General features: G+C 37.0%; 2 protein-coding genes across 2 annotated transcripts in view; both read left to right on the top strand.

Annotated features, from left to right (window-relative positions):
- The window catches only part of tdp1 (tyrosyl-DNA phosphodiesterase 1), a 37,016-nt gene extending 21,228 nt beyond the window's left edge, over positions 1-15,788 (top strand). The window contains exons 14-16 of the mRNA XM_056267218.1: positions 1,831-1,933; positions 7,747-7,852; positions 15,421-15,788. Coding sequence (XP_056123193.1) covers positions 1,831-1,933; positions 7,747-7,852; positions 15,421-15,494 — 283 coding nt within the window. The 3' untranslated portion in view covers positions 15,495-15,788. The remainder of the gene's footprint in view (positions 1-1,830; positions 1,934-7,746; positions 7,853-15,420) is intronic.
- A 4,319-nt stretch (positions 15,789-20,107) lies between these two features.
- kcnk13a (potassium channel, subfamily K, member 13a) lies at positions 20,108-23,349 on the top strand. Its single transcript, XM_056267217.1, has 2 exons — positions 20,108-20,630; positions 22,098-23,349. Exons 1-2 carry the CDS (start codon positions 20,300-20,302, stop codon positions 22,997-22,999), a joined length of 1,233 nt encoding a protein of 410 aa, XP_056123192.1. The 5' UTR covers positions 20,108-20,299; the 3' UTR covers positions 23,000-23,349.
- The last annotated feature ends 235 nt before the right edge of the window (positions 23,350-23,584 follow it).

Raw genomic sequence — 23,584 nt, 5'->3', positions numbered from 1 at the left:
GCCAAGTTTGTTGAATGCAACTTAAAAGCTCTAGATTTTGGAGGTGGGACGTTTGTACAATAACAGTATGTTGGATTTATTAAACCATAATAATGCTTGCAAACACAGATTGCAATTCTGAAATAACACAATGCACTTTTAAATAAATAGGCAGCATAATCTATATCACTTGCTAATGTGTAGTTTTTGTACATTCTGTTAAACATGTTGAACATTTTTTTCACCTTTTTGTTATTTCAAGCAGCTTTAACAGTAAGATGTCAAATGTTTATCATATAAAGCCAATTCCCACCGTGCTGACAGACGGCAACAGACATTTCTTCGGTTTTTGTCGGATCAGTGTGTTACCCCTGTCGGAGTCTTTTGGCGTCTGTGGGAGCTTGTTTTCGCCAATTAAACTTGCTGAATAGGATTTACAATGTCTGAGAAGTGACGTGTTGTAGTCTGGTGACTGTCGACGTTGGTCTGTCGGTGCAGTGTGAATTGGCCTTATCAGTACAAATCGCAATTTTGTCAGTCATCACCAAATTGCACATCCATTCTAAATCTGAGAGCAGTCTAGAAGGAAAATGAAATACACAATTTGAAACATAATTGCATCAACATTGAAATCAGTTTACTCATAGCTTTTCTTTCAATTATGCAAACAGTATATGTGATTGTGTTAGTCTTTTAAAACAAACACCAAAACATTTCTTTATTGTCTTGAATATGTCATGTTAATGCTGAGCCGGATGAGATTAGCATCATTTCTGCTCTTTTGTTCTTCAGAGAGTTGCTCATAGCTGCCAAAATAACACTCTTGGCAGAAGGAGGCTTGTTTTTCTCTGATCCCTGGCAGATTTGTGTCTTCTGTGCTGCATTGATAGTGTTCCACTCAAAGAAGTCCCTTAGGCCCCGTAAATGTATATTTACTCAACATAAGCCTGATATGTTTGTTTATTTAAGATTATGCCATCCTGTTTCATTGGCCGTTTCTTATCTGCAAAATCATAACCGCTTTCCTGTTTCTTCAGTCTGGGAGGCTGTATGTTCATTAGTTGGCACCATGGACTCTGAACCATTAACAAGTTTCCTTGAACTGCTCACATGACAATGCTTTTACAGATAATCAAAGCCCTTTAGTGCAATCGGTCAGTTGAAGTGGTAAAGACTTTTCTTGGTGGTGAGGTGGAGTGGACGAGCGCCAGGTGGGTTATAAAACGCAGTGACGTGGCAAAAGAACACTCTTCTCTTTGATTTATCTTTCAAATTAGATCCAGGAATAGCATGTTGAGTTCAGCCTTTGAAAGCTTGTATTTTGAATATTTTGCCCTAGAAGACCAGTAATTGAAGAGAGATTCTGTTTTTTAAATCCATATTTGAAGAAGATCCATTTCTGTTAAACCAGCAGACAAACATTCTTTATTCAAATCTTTTAACATGATGTTCCTGTGGCTGTTGCATTGAAGCCCACGATTTACATCTCAAGCCAGCATGAATGGCCACCATTCCTGCGGCATTTCTCAAAGCGATGGCTTTAATCATGGTTGAAATGCACAGGGAGACTAAGGGGGATTGTGAGCAGTGTCTCTAGGTCAGTCGTGTCGGGTCCAGCGATGAGCTATTCCAGTCCTTTTTATGAAGATGAATGCCTACAGTGGATGCAAAGCCTTCAGGAATAGCCTGTCATTCTTGAAGTCCAAAATTAATGAATTATTCAGTAACGGCAGTCTGAAAAGAGATACTCAAACAAAATGTCTAACATTTCTAGTTTAGGTGACATTTACATGTTATGCTTGATTTTGAAGCATGCATGGGTGAAACTTTGTCTTCTGGTGTCCTCCACAGTGCCAATTTATCAAAAGCTGCCTGGGGCGCCCTGGAGAAGAACAACACTCAGATGATGGTTCGCTCCTATGAACTAGGAGTCCTCTACCTACCTTCAGCCTTTGTGAGTATTGTGAATCAAGTCAGTACATGACAACTGAGATCTTCATGCTGTTGCGTTGTTTCTGTTTCAACCCTGGCTGGATTTTCTCTGGTTTGTCGAAGATGGTCTAAAGTTAGTTTAGGTGATTGATCAGTTGGACTATCAGCTGGTGGGGCCAAATTTGGCCTATCAGAGTATCTCAATCAGCCTTGTTAAACCACCTGGTTAAGCCACAACTGACAAGATGTAACCATAGGTGTAATTTGCGGGTGGGACATGTCCCCACCACATTTTCCAGGGTCAATATTGTCCCTACCACTTTTTCAAAACATTTAGCTGCACGGATGTACCTGATGCAAATGAAACCTATCCATGTGACGTTCGTTTGTGTTAAATAAGAGGCGATCTGGCGCTGGAATGTGTTGTTTTTGAAATCACGCTTAGTGCTCGTGCCACTGTTATCAGTGGCGGAACGTTCTCTTGTGGCCCTGCTCTTTATATACAATCACTGATGAACATCTTTGATTTTAATATAGAAAAAATAACTACTAGGATGGATAAGAACCCAGAACCTCTGACATGCTTAACAAAAGTTCTACCACCACACCACTAGGGAATATGAATGTTGATTGCGAATCTATGTATTCACTGGCGTGAAGAATCTCGGGACTAATATATATTGTATTACAGTAGATTAAAAGAAGAATGAAACTATCACATTAAACATTGATACATTAAACTTAATATACTATTGAAATTTATTTCTGGACATCGTAATTTTCTGCAATTGTTAATGTACATATCTGATATAGCATTGTAACTCCCCCAACATACAATCCTGTCCCACCCACTTTTTAAAACAAAGTTACGCCACTGGTAACCCTCATCGACATTCAGTTTTTAACTCAGGGTTGCCACAGTTGTGGAAACCTGAAAATAAGGAATTTCAAAAGTGTGATTTCCAGGCTTGGAAAAATCATGGAATTCTCTGTGGGAAGTGAACCATGTCAACTCTAACCAGAATGAGTGTTACCTTCTAGTCATGTTGCAAAGTATTCACTACTGGTGGACGAGTCGATCACATCAACCTTTTTTGAGCAGGGTGTTTGTTTATATGAGAAATGATGATCTCTAGTAAAACCCCCCAAGAGAATGAACTCCATTAATGCTCAACGGAGACAAAAAGACATCTGTACAGTCTCTGAACATAGGCTACTTCTAAATTACTATGTGGAAATACTGTAGATATAGTCTGGAGTACATCTTCCATGTCTCCATATGTAGAGACAGAGCTTTTGTGTAGCGCTCACATACTCACAGGGTAATTTGTCCTTGTAGTCAGGGTAGGTCTTAGAATTACTTCAAAAGTTGCTTAGCAACAGTATGGTTCAGTTCTCTTGCTGTGGAAAAAAGAGGGGGGGAAAACACGAGTTTGAAAGAGGATAGCGAAAGGTTGTGCTCTCTTATTCAGAAGGGATGTGTTGTGTCTTTTTTTTATGTGGCCTGAAGCCTCGTTGTTTTAGTTGAACCGCTTTATGTCATGGTTAGTTCTTGCTAGAGGTCTTTTTTGAGTAACTCACAAGAGCTAAGCAAGTGTTGTTACATTATAATGGACCCATAATTAGCTATTGTTGTCCAAAAAAAAAAAAATATATTTGCATTTAATACACATGATCTTACTTGGTTTCCTTCTTAAGTTGCAAATTAGGCTGCATGTTTACTGTTGAAGTTATTTTTCCAACTGTGGAGGTCATGCTCCGTAATTGTCATAATGAGTCACGTTTTTTTCTTTGCCGCAGTATGGTGCTTTAATTAAAGTTATCTTGTTTAAGAAAGTCTGAGTGAGATCAGACTGTATAAGATCATGGAAGTACAAATCTTATTGTGTTTTTATCTTGACGAAACACAACATTAACATTTATCTTTGACATTAAGTACATTTTCTCAGTACACCATCACATTGTCTCTTTAGTCATGCTGTGTTGACATACACATATCAGAACAAGTGATTATTAGTGAACCAAACTTATTGAGTTAACAAAGTATGTTCCTGAAGTGGGGATGCAGTTGGTGAGTCATGCTGTCCTAAATACAGGATTTCATCATTTTGTCAATTTTTCTGATTTAGTATTCATGTTATATATTGCTGCATTAATATATTTCATCCAAGCAGTCAAGGCCATTACAGAAATTTAGAGGAAAATGAATGCTCAGTATACTATGAACTAAGATTGAGATGCACTTGCATGAACTAACAATTGAAATAATTAAAAATGAAGCATGATATAAAGTTAACAATTTTCTAAAGCTTCTAGAAGGCTTAAGTGCATCTCCATATATATATATATATCCAAGAGAAGCTATGTTCGGTTTAGTGTTGTTTCGATTCAATTTTGTTTTGTGTTTGCTTTTACAAACTGTTGAACTTTTATTCTGTGGTGAAAATAAACAACCCCTAAAATTCCTGGTTAAGCACTGCCTGTTGCTGATTGAGGAGAAATGCAGATAAATCACTAAATTAATAATGCCCTCATGTTACTCCAGACCACAATAAAGGGATTGTTCACCCAAAAACTGTCATCATTTACTCCCCCTCAAGTTGTTCCAATCCTGTATGAGTTTCTTTCTTCTGTTGAAAACAAAAGTAGATATTTTAAAGAATGTTGGTAACCAGAAAGTTGACGGTAGCCATTGACTTTCATAGTAGAAAAAAAAAAACTATGGAAGTCAATGGGACCCATCAACTCCTCTCTGCTCAAGACACATTTATCAGTGTTATTTGTGACAGCTGATATTCAACTAGAACTTTGAAGTTTATGAAAGACTTTGCTCAAAAGCCTACATATCTATAAGGACTGTTAATTGATTAAATAATTAATGGGGGGGGGGGATGTTTTTAGGGGATTTTTTTGTTGTTGCTTTGACTGTCTAATATTTTGCTCCTAAATAAAATTTGCTTCGTGTTTGATTTTTCTTTTTCAAAGTGTAGTGCAGTCGATTTTAATGCATTCAGTTAATTGTTTTGTCTGAGTTTATCTATGCTGATGGTCTTGATACTAATCAGGCTAAAGTGGTCTTTAGAAAGAGGGACTTTAGAGGAAAGCCATTATTAAATGAAATTCATCTTGTGGTTGTGCTGATAGACAATGATATTGTGTATAGACGATAGCCAGGGATATTGTCAAATGTATCAGCTATCGCCGATATAAAGCGGATTTAGCATTTCCAATTAATGTATTAAATTATTAATAATAATAATATTAAGCTACTGTTATTATTAAATTAATATTACAATTAATTTGCCCCACTGTAATTTCATAGCGCATCACCGTATAATATACAGTAATATGATATAAATTAGCAATATCACACGAGTAGCCATGCGATATCTCTCTATATCAGCCTAAATCAATCACAGCCTACAGAACCTTCAGAATCTCTCTCTCACTTCAGAATTATGAGAGAGAAATCGACTACCGGTAAGCAAGTGCATTATCTGCATTAATATTCTTCAGGTCAATCTTATATTCATAATCACAAAATCAGTTTGAATGCCCGCTAAGGAAAGCGATATCTTTGTCTTTGTCCTTTTAACAGTTAAGGGGATTTCCCATGACAGCTAGTCATTATAAGTTGTCTTTAAGGTGTTGTTTAAAGTAAAAACAGCATCCTTGTTTCAGTCCCTTTCAATATAAAAGTCTTTGCTATTGACTCGCTCATAAAGACAGTCTTTGACACTTATAATGGACTGCTTTCACTTTCTGTTGTGAATAATCGACTGGCGTCTGAAATCAGGTACTGAGAAGGTACTACATTTGAATTAGAATTTACTTTGCGACCGTTAAAAAAAGTACGCTCTGTATAGTATACTACGAATTTGGGTAATATGAATGAAATTCGGATGTACTATATCTGCCATGTTGTTACTGTCACGTATTCTACCAGCGTCAGTTGTGTCGCTTCACTGCCATTCATAAATCCTCTCCCGTGGCCTAAAGTGTCCATTGAATGCACACTTCAGAATCTTGGTGGAAGTAGTAGGTCGTCCGGGGATTTTTTTCGACTTCTGTTTTTCGATACTATGTATTCAGACATACAGTACTACTCTTTTGGTGACTGTTTTTCGCATACTAATATTGTAAGGAAGTATTCAATTTTAGACGCAGCGAGTGTTAAGGACCTCTTGACCGTCATAACGCTCGCGCAAAGTTTGCAAATTGCTTGTGTGTTATCCACTGTCTCGCCCTCATGGTTTCAAATTTAAAATATTTCCAATATTGCGGCTTGACATTTTTCTCCATCATTGCTCGCAAAATGATAAACATTTCATGCATGTCATTTCCTGTGATAATCAAAGTAAGTAAATAATTAAACAAATGACTAAATAAACAAGTAAATGAATGATCAAATACAAATACAAAGACCCCCACGATAATACCATGTATCTGCAATCTCACATGCTGACGATTTGACTATGGGGGTGTTTTGCCCAACACTAATTCGTCTCAATGTTTAACAGTCCTAAAAGTTGTAAAAAAGCTTGCTAACCTTCCCCAGATGCCTTCCATATTCAGAATTACCTGTATCCCACTTTTTACAGTGAGCTTCTAGGTCGCTTCCGTTTTTTTTCACAGCGGGACAGTTCTGCCTGCTCCTGCTGCATCTCTCTGGGCTTTGCGAAAGCTTTAGCTGTCTGAGTCTGGGTGATATATTCCCCACTGCCCTTTAAATCTATCCAGCCCCCTCTATCTTCATACCCACCACACAAATGAGAGTTAAGCTTCCCTCACAACAGCCCTGCTCCCCTCTGACTTCTTCCACAGAAAACAGAATGAGTAAATGCACACATTCTCATTCTCACTTTTGTGATATGTTATCTCCATCATATGAGTTTATGGGTGTCATGGCATATCTTAAGGTCTATTCAGATGGTGTTAAAATAAATGGGACTTTCAGTGGGTTTGGGCTTTTTTTCAATTTTTTTTTTTTTTCAGCCTGTGCGTGCGTGCGTGCGTGTTAGACAATGTGCATAATGCACTGGTTTCCTAGGAGAGTTGTGTTATTGCCATATTACTGCAGAATTATTATTATTATTATTCTTTTGGTGAATGTTTTGTAGCATGCTAGATCATTCTTAACTAAATCTTTAGGTATTAGGGAAAGGCAGGATGATTGACTAGTCGTCTGACAACCAACTGGTAAATTAGTGACTATTTAAAGCAGGGGTGTCCTAACTCTGTCCTGGAGGACCACTGTCCTGCAGAGTTTAGCTCTAGTAGGCCTAGTAAGACCTTAATTAGCTGGTTCAGGTGTGTTCAATTGGCTTAATGCACAGCTTCACTACTTCCTGAACTTCAGCCAGCCCTTTGTTTCCTGTCTGTCATTATTGGACAAACTGATTAATCCAGGTGTGCCTGGCCTCAGTAACAATAATCAGGCACACCTGGATTAATCAGTTTGTCCAATAATGACAGACAGGAAACAAAGGGCTGGCTGAAGTTCAGGAAGTAGTGAAGCTGTGCATAAAGCCTATTGGGGTTGGAGCTGAACTCTGCAGGACAGTGGCCCTCCAGGAGCAGGATTGGACACCCCTGATTTAAAATACTTTTTATTTTATTATAAATGTACTTTTATTAAAACAATACTTTATTAATAATAAGTATAACTTTTTCAGCTGTGCTTTAAAAATGATGAATTCCAAGATACCATATTTCTGTTATTAATCTCTTGATAATTTCCAATTATATGAAATTATACACACGACTGGATGATTTTGAACATACATAGATTAGCACATCCCTATTGGGCATTAATACATTTCTCTTTGTCTGTAGAACATGAGCACATTTCCTGTTGAGAAGAATGTGTTTCCAGCCTCCAGCTCCTCCAAGGGCTTCCCTGTGCCCTTTGACCTCCCACCTCAGCGTTACTCAAACAAAGGTGAGACTGAACGTTGAGTAAATCAAATAAGATTCATTGTAGTTTTAACCTTCATTAACATGTCAGAGATGTTCTTTAGAACATCTAAAGAACTCTTTAAACTCTTTTAGAACATCTTTAGAACTCTATAGAAACCACATGTACTTAGAATGATGCCTTTACACCAGGGGCGTAATTTGCTGGTGGGACGGGTGGGACATGTCCCCACCACTTTTTGCCAGGGTCGATATTGTCCCCACCACTTTTTAAAACCTCTCACGGCACGGATAGCTACCAGTAGAAATAAATAAAACATCTCCAACTGGCAGACTATTCATTTCGTTCGTTTGTTAAATAAAAGAAGCGATCTAGCCCTGAAATACGTTGTTTTTTAAATCAAGTGATCAAAGTGCTCCTTGCCGCCTGCGATCGGTGGCGCGGTTACAGTGTATCTCGTGGCTCACGCACAGTCTTCACATGCACGCGCGCTTCAATCCGTTTCGGAGACTCTTTGTTCGTTCCGATCCGGTGAAATCACAAAACAAAAATGCACACAAACGTTTCCCTGCTTGATATAATACAACCACTGATGAACATATTCGGTTTTGATGAGAAAAAAAAAAAAACTATATGAGTGCGGATTAGAACCCTGAACATCTGACATGCTCGGCAAAAGTTCTACCACTGGACCATTAAAGGACACTTGTTTTAAAGTCGGATCTATGTTTTTATTCACGTGTCACGTGATTCATTCATTTATACACACACGTCCCACCCACGTTTTAAAACGAAGTTACGCCACTGCTTTACACATCAGAGGCATTTGCATCAAAGTTTAAAGGTTTGCTTAATGCGAAGTTCACTGAATCATCGCTTGACGAAAGGATAACCTTTACTTTGAAATCCAGAGTTCAAATGATTGCTCAGGAAACACTCTGTAGGTATTAATTGCACAACGCAAAACAGCAAATGAAAGGTTGCTGTCTGGCCAGGCCAGTATCCAAGCTAAATAAATAATTTTTTTTGATACAAGTGTCTTAGTTTGCTCTTTCACTCAAATGCAAGCTCACTTACATTCTGCTTAATTACGGCAGTCCTTCGCACAATGAATAAGTGTGTATCTCGAGTGCACATCACTGTGTGTGATGAGCGAGGTGTTTAAAAGACAGCTACGCACAATGACAAAGTGCTTATTTTAATTTCTGACAGCCGTGAACCACAAAGGGTTTGCATGACTCAATTAATCGACATTTCATTTGCTTCACAGTGCTGTCCTCGGTGCCATCAAATAGGATTGATAATGAGGAAACGTCATTTAGTGGCCACCAAGTTCTGTCATGTTCTCATTTATTTAAAAAATAAAAGATCCATTGATTGATTGTCCAAATACAAATTTGGATATAAACATATGGACAGCTGGCTTAAATCACGACTTTTCAGCAGTGTCCAGGTGTGTGATGTGCTACCCATTAGAGGATTAATGACTTTTTTTAGTTTATGTATATTTTTTATACATATATATATATATATATATATATTATGTATATAAGTATGTGTGTGTGTATGTAAAGAAATACATATTTTATTCAGCAAACATGCATTAAATTGTTCAAAAGGGACAGAGACATTAATAATTATAATTTATGAAGATTCATATTTCGAATAAATCTCTTTCTCTCAAAAGAACCCTAAAAATGTAGTTTTTTAACTATTTTTAACATTGATGATAATAAATGTTTCTTGAGCTCCAAATCAGCATATTATAATGATTTCTGAAGGATCATGTGACACTGAAGACTGGATTAATGATGCTGAAAATACAAAAAAAAATACATTTTTAAATATATCATATTAGAAATCAGTTATTTAAAATTGTACGAGATAAGAGACTTCGTTCAAGTTTTGAACAGTACAGTATATATGAAATTTCAACATCTTGTTTTTGAAGAAACTTTTGTTAATTGTCAGCTACCATTATGCCAAAATGTATAAACTAACAGCCTGCCATTTAATGTAAATAAGCATTTTGGTCATGAGTCAATTATGTAGCACTTTAGTAAAACTGTACATTGTTTTGAATGACAGCATAATTGCAGACGAACCCAAACTATAGCCTGCAGGACATGCTGATGACGCTAAATGAACTCATTATCATCTGCTGTGTAATTAATAGTGTTTTGTGGCTGAGACTACTGTGCAAGGACACTGATTCAGAGGCAGAAAGCTTGCAGGGAAATTTCACAATTTCTTCATTTAATGCATGCAGCTTTGTGTTTTTATTTTTTTTAGCATAATTATTTATCAGGACTTATATTAATGCAATGATTGTGTAATGAAAAATATATTTCAGTCCATATCCAGTTCTGGGGGAAGGACAGTATGTCCTTTCATACTTATCTCCTTTTTTTTTTTGTTACCCAGCTCTTAGGAAAAGGTGCAAGAAATGCCATTCCTTTGTTGGAAGTGCCATGATATTTAACTAAGACTTGCGGGGCAAACGTAAAATGATAGATTCTGAATAATGTTATTAGGGACAGCAGTTTTACGGCGAAAAATAAACCACCCGATGTTGTCATGGCACCTGTTGTTGAAAGTAGAGCAGACCATTTTTTTTTATATTTAAATTTTTTTTCTCGCTCTATTTTGAGATTGCTTATATGATTATTTCATTTAGTTTATGTGTCAACTGACACACGACTGATTACGTCAGGAACCAGTAGTTCTTATGTCAGACTCTGCAATTATAGGGATGAACAATCAAACAGTCTTTGACAGAGAAAATCCACCGATAATCAGTGCCATATTCTTTAGTAAATGAAAATAAGAGTACTATGGGCCCTGCCCCTGACACGTCAGTTTGACGACCTTTAATCATGGTGAGAAAATAGAGGCAGCAATCGATGGTACTATTGAAACCAATGGTGTCATCAGTTTATGAACTGAGGCAGAAGCCCTCTGCGGTTTCCATGGCAGCATAGGTCTTTTGATAACTAAGGCTTCAGCCATAAAGTGGAATGAGTGGGCGTGGCCTGCAGATCAAGATACAATGGGCGGATTTTTCTGCACTGATTATGATGTGTCAGTGCGGTTGTGATGGTTTTTATTAGCAGTAAATAGTGTGTTAGCACTTTAAATTTAACTTTACAGTTCATCTTTTTTAGGCTATTTTTAGAATATTAAACTACCATACTTATTTCTGCATGTATAGGATATACATTTATATATAATTATTTTATTCAGAAATTATGCATTAAAATGATTTTCACAAAAGATGAAATTGAAACTGGATGTTTTATCTTGCTCCCAAACATATGTATACAAAATTTGGTAGGTAATCAACCCCGCTTACACCAGCATGATCTTAGAAGGTTTGTTTCCCAGTTTGGCTAAGCAGGTGTTTTGCTGGTTTAGCTTGACAGGCAGCTGGTCTGGTCTCCCAGCTTAACCAATTGAAATCTGCACAGGACCTCTTTGAAACCAACTAAGAGACCAGCCTGACCAGTCTGGGAGACCAGCTAAGAGCAGCAAACCACTGGTTTAAGCGGTTTTGTTCAGCAGGGATCTGTCAAAATTTTGTTAAAGGTAGGGTAGGCAATTTTCGGAGAGGCTAGCAATAGCGAGTTGGCTTTGAAACATAAGATCCCACCCTCCCTTCAGAGCGTCTCCAAAGCATCACAAGAGTTGGGCTTTAAACTACCTTATTTCTCAAAGCACATAACATTACAATAATAATAAACATAAACAACCTAAAGATCACTGACCTGTATCACCTGACTGCTGCGGATTAATTTCAGCGTTGAAAGTGTTTCCATTGAAACTCATAAATTTGAGTCACGAACTGCTCAGAGTATAACATCACTGGTTTCCATGAACGCAGCATAAGCTTGTTGTTTTGGTTAAGGAGGAACTATGGCTGCTGTTTCGGTTGCGGTGTTTGTGCACTGTAAAAGGTGATCAGGTGCCTTAAAATTATAAAGTAAATAAGCCATGCGTAATTGAAAAAATTAAGTTAACAACTTAACTTTTTCAACTACATGAAGTTTATTTACTTTATTTTAAGGCAATGGGTTTCCTCACTTTTTTTTTAAGTTAAGTCAGCTGATCACTTTTTACAGTGTTTAAACTCTGTCCAACTGAAACGTGCTGATGACATGTGATGGCAGGCAGGTAGGACATCGTGTCATTACAGTACATATAAATACATTTAGACCACTTAACTTTGTAATTGCTGTCAGGATGTGAAGAGACTTTCAACCCGCATAGCAAAAAATGTTTCTGGAACAAATCACCTCCCCTACTTTTTATTGGATTCCTGTCTGAATTAACTTTTTCATTTCAAAGAAAATAAATTAAGCGCATTTTAGTGTTCTGAAATGGGTGCAGGTGGAGGATTGAACTGTACCCATGGCTGTCCAGTCTCCCTTTCGAAGGGTCACGGCCAGGACAAACAGTACTCAGATGAAAGTTACTTCCACCAAGGCCATTCGCAGCAACTCGCCTCTGCTCTTAATAGAGGCATTTAATTTCCTACTAATGATTGCTTGTCACTGTCCTTGTTGATACTGATTGGTGTAATATCCAGTTTCTCACTGGATTTGTTCCAATGTCATTTGGTTTACATAACTGTGCCTGTAACAGTTAACTGTAATGGAGTCACACAAGCGTTTCTGCCTCTTCGAGTCTCCCAAAGCGTTACGATTGTGCACCCCCCACTGTACAGCAGACTACATAATACCCAGAAGGCCATTTAAGACCTACAATTAAAGCTTTTAGGACACAGACAGATAACCCTTGGCTTTACAAAGCAAATGTGCAATTGCAAACTTCTCTGCATGCACCATGGCAACAGCTCTTCCACACCTGACGTTCTTCAGACAAATGGAAATACATGAACATTTTTAACCGAGGTAAAGAGATTTTCTTTTGCACTTGATTCTGTTTTTGCTGAGAAATGATCTCGTCTCAAGTGTTATTTCCGTTCTTCTGCATTTTCCAGGTCACCAGCATGGGGTTGAATTAATAGTCATTTGTAATGAATCGGTTTGAATGTAAAATGTTTTTTTTTTTTTTTCATTCAAGAGCTATTTCTCATATGGCAAAAAAAACTGTTATATGATGTCCAGGTCATATTTCACTCAAAAATCAATGGAAATAAATGAGAGAATATAGTTTGCTTAGGACCATTAATATTTTTTGTTTTTGTTTTTTCATAACAGTTATGAAAGTGTTGTATTGTCATTATTGTAATGCAAAACAAGTCTCATTCTCATTTGCAATTTAAAATGTGTGTGTGTGTTGTATATATATATATTATATTTAAATTGTATATCCTAATATAGTTTGTCTTTAATTTATGCTGATTTAAATAAAAAAAATATTTGTATTACATTAATCTTTATTTTATTATACATTATAGTAATGAGGATTTGGGAGGAAAACATGCTTTAATTGAAATGAAATCTGAAAAATAGGCATTTTCATTATGCAAAGTGTGACCTATTTGTTTTTGGGTTTGTTTTTGTTTTTTGAGTGAAATGTGTCCTTTTAAATGATGGGTAAATTTCTTAATTATAAGTGCTAATTATTAGTAGTTCCTGTCTAAAAGTTTTTAAAGTATGACTTCTCTTATAGGTTGCAGGTGATATGTTTCTTTAATAAGATCCTCCGTCATGCTCACTCTCGCATTTCATCTCAGCCCCTGCCGTCAACACCTGTGATATTAATACAGACTGAACCCCCTGACAGAATTAGACTTATACCTCTAAGAACACCTTCTATAGACAAACTTGATACATTTCTGTTTCTGCACAGAGATGAGAAAAAGATTTTCCTGCAAATCATCTCAGAACTCCTCATCTCCATCTGCTTTTTAAACAGGCTCACTCTCAGCTCACAACTGAAGAGCAAAGTACATGTGAAACCATTGTGAAGTAGAATGGACCTCTGCACAGTCGCTACTCGAGTCTGGTTCTTTAATTCAGTGAGGAGAGTTGAGTGCTGCTTCAGATCCTCTCATGTTCATTATAGGAATAGTTCCCCCAAAAATGAAAATCCACTTACCCTCATGTTTTAGATTGTATTTGAGAGAAATTTAGAGCAGATTGTGCAAGCTGCAAATTGGCATATTGTGAATGGTGACCAGAGCTGTTAAGTAAGTTTAGTTTATACTATAGGTAATTTTTATATTTCTTCCAAAAATATGAGGTTGTTCTTAATTATCACTTTCTTTTTAAATGTTATATCTGTGTATAAGGTCATAACAGTTCAGAAGCTTGTCGTCTTTGTTTAATTTCACTGATGATCATGTCAGTAAATTGCATGCCATTTTTATGCACCTAATTTTGCTGAAAAGACAATCATAGTTGGTTATGATTAGTTTTGCCTCACTTCCTCTTCATGTATATTGGTGCCATTCCAGGCAACAATTAAGCCTTGATGTGAGTGTTTGTGTGGCCCTACTGCTGTGTTCCTGCTGTTAGAAGAAAAAACTGTCATTATTGAAAGTCCTTTATTATTGTAATTAAATAATTTAGTGGTTCTTGCTAAGGCAATCATCATTATTACTATTGCTCATAATTGAAGTTAGGGGTTTGTTCAAATCCCTAACCTCAAGTGTTAAACTTTGATGCTGAACTTATCCGGCACCATTTTGTCCTGTAGACACGAATGATCCCTCAGATCTTGCAGCTTATCAAAGGAGCGATATTCGTCTGTTTTATGCTCTTTAGAAAAACGCACCTGCGTGTGGCTACATTTCTGTAAAATTATATTACATTGCGCAGTGCATGTTTCGCGACAGTTTCAAAGTGAAATTTTCTGTGATTGGCGCTAAAACCTTGTTCAGTTTTATTCAAAACAGATGAACGAGAATCTGGCAACAACTTTCCAACCACTACCCTATCATTGTGGTGGTGACATACACACACACACACACACACACACACACACACACACATATATATATATATATATATATATATATGAATAAATGTGTGATGTAGCACCCAACATTTCATATATTTTATATGCAAGCTTAGAAGATTGACTCTTGTATGACCCTGCATTTCACCCAATTATCTGAGAGAACTCCTTTTGAGATAAGTGACTCAGTTACATTTTATTATGTAAGTCATAAACGTCTAATGTTCTCATATCATAGGTATTTTATCTAAGCTGTTTAACAATGAACCTTTTTTGACTAATTTGCCACATTATTTTGTTTCATGATCTTTTTAGAGGTATTTTAACTGCTGTGTTGTTTTTGCGATTGAATCCAGTTGTGTCAGCTGGTTTCCATGGATACTGCTGTCTTTTCTAGAAGTCTATATCCTATAATTCATTACTAAGTAAACCACACAGTGTGTGCATGATCCTTCATATAGTAGTTATGCCACAAGTAAGTATATGTCAAGGGAGATCACCCTTGAGGAAGAGGTCAGAACCTTCTCTTCCATGCCGGGAATCTTTGTTGGCCCAGAGCAAATATGTATTTCTGCATTGACTGACTCAAAGTATCATGAACTCTGCATTGAGCAGGTTTCCAGTAATGTATGCTGTTGCATTTCAGTTGTGTTTTCTTCTCCTTGCAGATAAGCCTTGGATCTGGAATATTCCATACACTCAAGCCCCAGACACTCATGGAAATGTATGGGTACCTTCTTGAGGAGTTCAAGCCGCTGGGATCATCTGTAAAAGACAGAATTATTATGGAAATCAGACCACCAGCGTCTCAATCTGCTCTGTGTCTGTTCAGTTCGCCCTTGTTTAGCCACCTTAATGACACCCTTTAAGCCTTGACAGCAATGGTAGGTACATATACAGTACGCCCGAATAGTGTGCACCCTTAATGCTATGTTTTAGTCTTTTGTTGTTATAGACACTGTAGAGATGCTTAGTTATGCATTTATCATAAATATTTTGTAAAAATGCCAAATAAATTACATTTTACATCCAGAAATCTTTGAACTATGTAATACATTTTTCAGTAGCACTGTCAGAAAGAGCTTGTGCTTTTCTTAAAAGCCAGTAATGTATGTTGAAAATAGCAATCCAATAATGTTTTTATTCAGTTAAACAACCACCGTCAATTGCTTTGACCCAATCATATTTACACCTCAATTCAGGAACATGAAATTATATTGGGGTTTTTTTTATTATAAAAATCCATTTTCAAACAGATTTTTTAGGTAGAGTTCAGATAAAAAGAGAACTACGGTAAATGAATTGCTGAAAACATCTCAAATTGGCCTTAAAAAAAAAAAAGTAGTTTGATTTCTCTGAAATGAATTCTGGGTGAGTGCCAAGGGCGGATAGATCTTTTCATTCCCGGCTACAGTCAAGCAGGAATATGTTTAGGAGGACTGTGCTCCCCCGGCATCACTGATGAATTGAATGTGTTCAAAATAAAGAACAATTGGTGCTGTTCCTTGCTTATCCTGAAATTGTCATGTTGCCTAGCAACATTGGAATTTAGCACTACATTGATACAGGAATTCCCTGTGGCCCCCCATTTTTTTCCGTCCTATAATCAACAAATAATGTGATTCTGCATTATTTTAATGTTAACTTGGACTTTTGCCTCCAGCACATCTGTACAGAAAGGTTACAGCTAGTATGTCGCTTGTAGAGTTTCTATTGTACATTGTAATGACAATAAAATCCTAAATTTTGGGTGGAACTGAATTATGTATATCTCCTTCACAGCCGTCTGTGACATTTGTTGGAACCGTTTTAGACTTTGATCAGATAAATATTAGAGCTCTCCTCCATTCTAAAAAGGTTTTTTAGTATTGATCTCAGATCATTCGAATAATACTGTACCTAACATACCAATCTGGCTGAGGAGGATCATTATATGTTTATTATTCGAATGATTGACTATTGTGTTAACTATTCCAAATAAGTCCCTTCTATTACTAATAATTGTCCCCATGTTAAACGCATAGTTTAGGTTTTCAATATTCACTTTTCTTAAACATTTTTCCAAAGAACTGTTCCAAAGTTGAATTTAGTGTAAATATGAATACAGTTCTCCTCAAGTTCACACATTTGTCCTCTTAGCAGATTTAGTTTATTAAATGAATTATGGACATATTCCAACATTTTACAAATTGGTCTACACTTTACAGGAGCATTTTTCATGTAGTGCCACTGATGAAGTTGCATATGCACAATCAGGCTACAGATGTTTTGTGATTCTTGCATGTGTGAGGATTGTATATAGACATGAAGGCATCATGTGGCAAGCTGTTTTTACTTTTATTCTTTGAAACTAACTAGTGTCTAGATTTATGTAGTGTTCCGACTATGTACAATTTTTACTAGAGACTATTCAAATTCTTATTTATTAGTCCAGGTTTGCTACAGTAAAACTGTAATTTCTAACTGTAGAATGTCTAAATATACAGCATTTTTTTTTTCTGTTTTCAGCCCATTTCATTCGTAATTCAGTATCATACTGTAGAAGTGTTGCATTATGGGGTTGATTCACTCATTTCAAGTTTCTAGGTCAAGAAATACATTTTAACTTCTCTCCCAATGTGTTTTATGTCCACTCTTCGGGGTTTAATGTGATCATTTTGAAGAACGAACTGATGTGACGTCATTTCGAACAAAATCAGGCCCAAACGAACTTCGAGGGGTTTGGGAGTTTGAAACAGCTTGCCAAAGCGAAAATTTCGCTCCTGCTGGTAAACACCTTTGTACGACCATTGGTCTGTGGCGATTACATAGTAGGTAGTTGTGCGCTGAGGCTCCGCCTTTTTTCTCGTGGAAATCTTTTCTTGTTCATTTGGCCTGTTCAGTCGGTCCAGATCAGACATCCGTGAGTGAAAACATGAACACTGGAGAGCTGCTTTATAGTAGAAAATAAAGTTGTACTTCTGATGAAACGAGACACTGACAATCTTTTTCATGTTTAATACGATAAAGCTGCTTGATTTTAAGCCATCTGTGACGCGACTTTACTAGAGTGCCGAATTGCAGAGCTTGTCCAAACATATCCACATTGCTATGATGATCAGATGCTTTTCTTATGCTTTATTTAAAAAATGCTTGCTGTTTTCTCAATTTTGTTGTGTGTTTATTTTATTATTGAGAGAGGAAAGTGCGCTGCACATATTTCCATATTCATCCAAACGCCGCTCTCAACAGAGTGGGTGTCGTCGGATGTTCGATACCAATATATTTACCCCTAAACGAAGAACAAAAAAGAACTTCGCCGTGAGTATATCGGGGCCTTTACACACAGGAACATTGATGTTTCACAATAGGCAAAAGTTAACATACATTATTCTTACAAGCTGCTTTGGAAAGTTTAGCAAACAAAAGGAAGGGGGGTTGAATGTATTTATTTATTTGTCATTTCAGGCTGGATCATCTTATGTAGATCCAGTGTAAACATTAGTATTGTGCTTAATTTCACAAGTAACGTAATCAGGTTTACGGCAAATAATGCAATGACCGAACAATTTTATTTTGTCAATAAAAAAAATTTATAAGCATTATTTTTAGGCATCTTTTATGAAGTGCAACAGGACACATGACCACACTGCGATCACATGCTTTGATGTTACCCGTGTTCACAAAAATGCTGGAAAAGGGCTTTGCTTTTCTGCTTATTAGGCCCTTTGACATCAACCCTGAATATATTTTTGAACAAATCTGATTTTAGGCCAGATTTCGAAGAATGTTAAAATTAAATAAGACTGTTGTATTTTTCATTGATAATGGTTTACTGCACTTTATTGACATTTCAGCTTATGACCATTTTCTGCTTTTTTCTTTAAAAAATAAATGTTTTAAAATTCAGAGTATGATGTTTCCCATTTCCTTTGCCATTAAATAATTAAAATATCATACTTTTGTTATGTTATGACATATTCAATATAAGTACAATATGAAAAGCAGTAATTACAGTATTCCTTTGTATTAATGCAAAGAATTGTATAGACAAAACTGTAATACTGTAAAATACATAATATTAAAGCAGGATACTGTATGGTAAATGGTGATTACAGTAGTAATCCTGTAAAAATACAGTAAGTGGCTGGCAACCCAGCTGGTAGTATTTTACTGTAAATTTACAATGAAAAGTTTGTTTTATTAACCTAGTTACCTATACTTAATTCATATTATTACAAGATCCTTTTTTTTCTTGTCATATAATGGCTAGTAAAAATGTCACTACAGTAATAATTGGAAAACATGCAAGTGTCTGATGAAAGTATGAGTGTCTATTTGTTGCTATTCATTCAAAACTTTTTTACTTATTAATTAGGTATTCACGTTTATACTTTTATAAGTATTTGACAAGTGAATACACACTTTTTGCAGACTGATCTCATGAAATGGCGTATGTATGACATGCCAATTCGTATTTTCATTTCTGGCGTGCTATCAACACGCATAATCGCTTTTCAGCGTGTTTATCAACGCCTTTGACTTAACGTTATAGTACTGTATTATGTATATATAAATATATGACCTACCCCAACCCCGTCCCTAAACCTACCCGTCACTGGGGTTAATACCATTTATGAGTCTTCTCCTACCATCCTAGGAAAAGAAATATCGCTCCACGGATGTAGATATAGATTTTGCTTCGTTTCGCTCGGACATTTAATGGCGTAGACATACACGCAAAAGATTTCGGCGTGGACATACACGCGGATAGCTCAAAATGCGTATAGATAACACGCCACTTGACTTGAAAGTGGCGTGTATGTTTACGCAAAGTCATGATGTCATGTTGCTTTTTGACATCTGACTGAACTACAGATCCCCGAATCTAATGGCAAAATTATTGGGATTGTGAATAGTAGCAAATTACTGGTGGCATTATTAGACTAATTTGATTGGTAGTAAACTATTAGAGTTGGTTATAATACTAGTAAAACAAGCAGCAAAAAAAAAAAAAACAGAAATATGTGTTAGTTTTAAAGTGTAATTGTTCAAATGGCTTGCCGTATGCGTCGAGGCTCCGATAGTTTCGTGCAAGCGCAGAGAACGTGTAGTACTTGTGAGGTTTGTCAGTTGAGCCAGAAGGCTTTACTAAAGTAGGTTTAGCTCATGCAAAAAAATCATGTACATGTAAACATTTATTTTAAAATATATTTCATAACTCACGCATGCAACCACTTGATGGACGTAGGCTACCAGCGACTGAAGTGGATTGAAACAAGGTACGAAACATTGTTTTCGATGAGACCCAGTGAGATGCATCACATGAGATGAGCTGAACTACCAGATCCACCCACAATCTCATCTATCAGGATTTCTGGCACTGAATCCATTCTCAGAGGATGGAATGAGTATCTCTCATCATCATTGCGCTTATGCAGCACATTTGGTGTACATGCAACCCAAGAATAATGGAAGACGACGAAGTTTCTTACAGTTGCATGTACACCAACGTAAAGTGTAAGATGTGGAGACTTTATTACCAGTCCTGTCCAGCAGTATCACATAATGGCATGTAGAGGGGCGTGCTGTTGTGGTCCTGCTAATGAAGATAATGCCAGGTTCTTAATGTTGCTGCTCCTCATCATCCTCTACCTCCTGTGCGGAGCCGCGGTGTTTTCAGCCCTGGAGCATCCCAAGGAGAAACAGGCGAAGGAAAGGTGGGCTCAGAGGTTTGAGCTTTTCAGCCAAAAGTACAATCTCAACAAAAGTGATCTGGAGAAGTTCTTGAGACATTATGAAGAGGCGAACATTGCGGGAATACGGGTGGACACCCTCAGACCACGCTGGGATTTTACTGGAGCCTTTTATTTTGTCGGTACTGTCGTTTCCACCATCGGTAAGAATGATTAAAGCATAAACATATATCCTGACTATTCAGTATAAGTAGGTTATTCGTAAATGTATGTTATTTTAGATATATTGTATTAATATAGCCTACCTACATTCACAATAATGGTTTATATTAACAATTTATTTACTGTGTGTGTGTGTGGTCATAATTTTTAATACGGTGAATATTTCTTATAGTCTTTCCAAAATCCCCTCTCCCCCCCCCCCCCCCCCCAACCCAAAAATATATATATATATATATATATAAGTTTGAGGACATGGTGACCATATGTCCAAAATCTGTCTTTAAGTAGCTGTCCCTGAATGAATGTATGTAAGTGAATCCACAAACACAACAAAAAAAAGATAAATATAATTTATTATTTACTAATACAAGTCAACCACATAAATTGTAGTTACAGTTTACATTAGTGTTACGTTGTTGTTTTTTATTTATGTTTATCTATTTGTGGAGATACTTGTGATTACAATTATATATATTTTTATTATTAAAATTGAATTTATTAAATTTAGTTTAAATATATTTGAAACATGCATGAACACTATAAAGTGTTGCAAACTGTTATCTTGATCAGCAGGAGAGATGTTAGACTATTGATGCAGGTCACTGTCTGCATGTGGCTATTAGTGTAAAGTTATTGCTTATAGACTAGAGGCTAGTTGATATTATAACAGATATTGAAGTGAATATGTTGGGCTTAGCTTGAAATTTTGCAGCTTTTAAAAACCTTGCTCCTGGTACAGTATCAAGAACTGAGATTTATAAAGGATTGTTATATGAAGTCAGTCGAAAATATTTCCTCCTTCGGTTTCTATACATCTTACTATTCCAAGTTGGCAAATATTGACATTAAGTTAACTTAAAATGCTGTTTATCTGCATTGAACACTACAGGTAATGCAATAAAAGATGTGTTTACACAATTTCCCAATTTCCCTTGCCTGTATTCCTCACTAATTCCAGGAAAATTCCCCAAAGGGGAACCCACAACCTCACAATTTCCAAACGATGCAGACCTTTGTAGCTTATTGTCTTGCAATTCACCACATTGTGTTCATCTAACTGTTGCTGTTTAGTTTGGTTTCATTGACTTTCTCAGGAAGCACCTTATGAAATTCATGTGATAAAGTCTTCAGACCTGAGCTGAGGATATGAATGTGCTTGTCTTCACAATGTCCTCCTTAATGGTGGCTTTCATGTGAGGGGGGGAAACATTTATGAGAATAATAATCCAATCCACTTGTTATTTGCATTTCAATCAGCGTGACATGGGAAAGGTGGGAGATGTTTCAAGATCTGTCACCAATAGCAACACTTTCTTCTCCAGCTTTGAGGACAAAGAAAATAGTTTGTGGCGATTCAGCTCAATAAACAGCCTGTGGCAGATATGGTTTATTCAGTTATATACAGTGTGGGTATAACTTAACATTTCTTCCTCTTGTATTTCCCACAGGGTTTGGAATGACCACACCTGCCACAGTCGGAGGCAAAATCTTCCTGATCTTTTATGGCCTCATTGGCTGTGCAGCCACCATTTTATTTTTCAATCTGTTCTTGGAAAGAATAATAACTGTGTTGGCTTTTGTGCTCAAGTCCTGCTATGAAGTCCAACGGCGACGCAAAGGAGTTTTACCTCACGACAGCAGACGAGACTCGAGCAATGCGAGGCTAGATCGTGAAGACAGTCTTGCAGGATGGAAGCCCTCAGTGTATTGTGTGATGTTGATTCTTTGCGTGGCAGCAATGATCATTTCATGTTGTGCTTCGGCCATGTACTCCTCAATCGAGGGATGGGGATACTTGGATTCGCTGTACTTCTGCTTTGTGGCATTCAGCACCATTGGTTTCGGGGATATGGTGAGCAGCCAGCGAGCAAGATACGAGAACCAGACCATCTACCGAATCGCCAATTTTCTCTTTATTGTAATGGGCGTTTGCTGCATTTACTCGCTATTCAACGTCATTTCCATTGTTATCAAACAGGTGCTCAACTGGCTCCTGAAAAAGCTTAAGATCCATTGCCATCACTGCCCCTGGAGGCCTCTCCGGCCCCGTAGGAACGCGGTCATGCCGGGCCATCTCCGAACACGTGTTCGTAACATATCCATAGACACGGATGCAGTGAATGATAGCGAGACGGATGGACGCAGGATGTCTGGAGAGATGATCTCCATGAGAGACTTCCTGGCGGCTAATAAGGTCAACTTGGCGATCATGCAGAAACAACTGTCTGAGACGGCCAACGGCCATCCGCGGGCATGCGGCTCAACAAACAGGCACAATGGATTCTCTGGTGGGGTCGGAGCCCTGGGCATAATGAATAATAGGCTTGCAGAAACCAGTGCGGACAGATAAATATTACTTTTACAAACAAACTATCACAATGACTTCATGAAAAAGCCAGATTGCACTGCCCGTAGTTTAGCTATATTGTTACTTTCATAATACAGATGTAGGCTTGTACACAGTCTCTAATATGTGTTGAATGCTGTAGCTGAAATATCCATTGCTGCTCTAAAGGTAAAGAAGATGTAGAACTGAAGCTCAGGTCTGATTGAGGTGCTGGGAGAGGCTTTGCTGCACCATATTTTGACTCAACTTTTTTGGTTAAACTTTATTTTAAGGTGTCCGTGTTACTGTGTAATTATACATTTAAGTACTGAGTAATATTAATTGAGTACATGTACTTATTATAGGGTTTGGGTTAGGAATAGAGGTTGGTTTAGGGTTAGCATGTAATTATGCATAATTTATAGTTAGTAACTACATGTAACATGTAACAAGGACACTAAATACAGTGTTAACACTTTTTTTTTTTTTTTTTTCGGAAGTTTAATCTGGGGTTTTTTTTGTTGTTGTTTTTTTTTTTGCCAAACTAGCACTTTGTGCCTATATACCGTAAAAATAAAAATGCATATATGCCATGCTGGTAGATCTACA

Source organism: Rhinichthys klamathensis, unplaced genomic scaffold (genome assembly GCF_029890125.1).
Source record: "Rhinichthys klamathensis goyatoka isolate OS25496 unplaced genomic scaffold, OSU_Roscu_1.1 h1tg000256l_1, whole genome shotgun sequence".
Lineage (NCBI taxonomy): Eukaryota > Metazoa > Chordata > Actinopteri > Cypriniformes > Leuciscidae > Rhinichthys > Rhinichthys klamathensis.
This window is presented reverse-complemented; position numbering and strand designations above follow the sequence as displayed.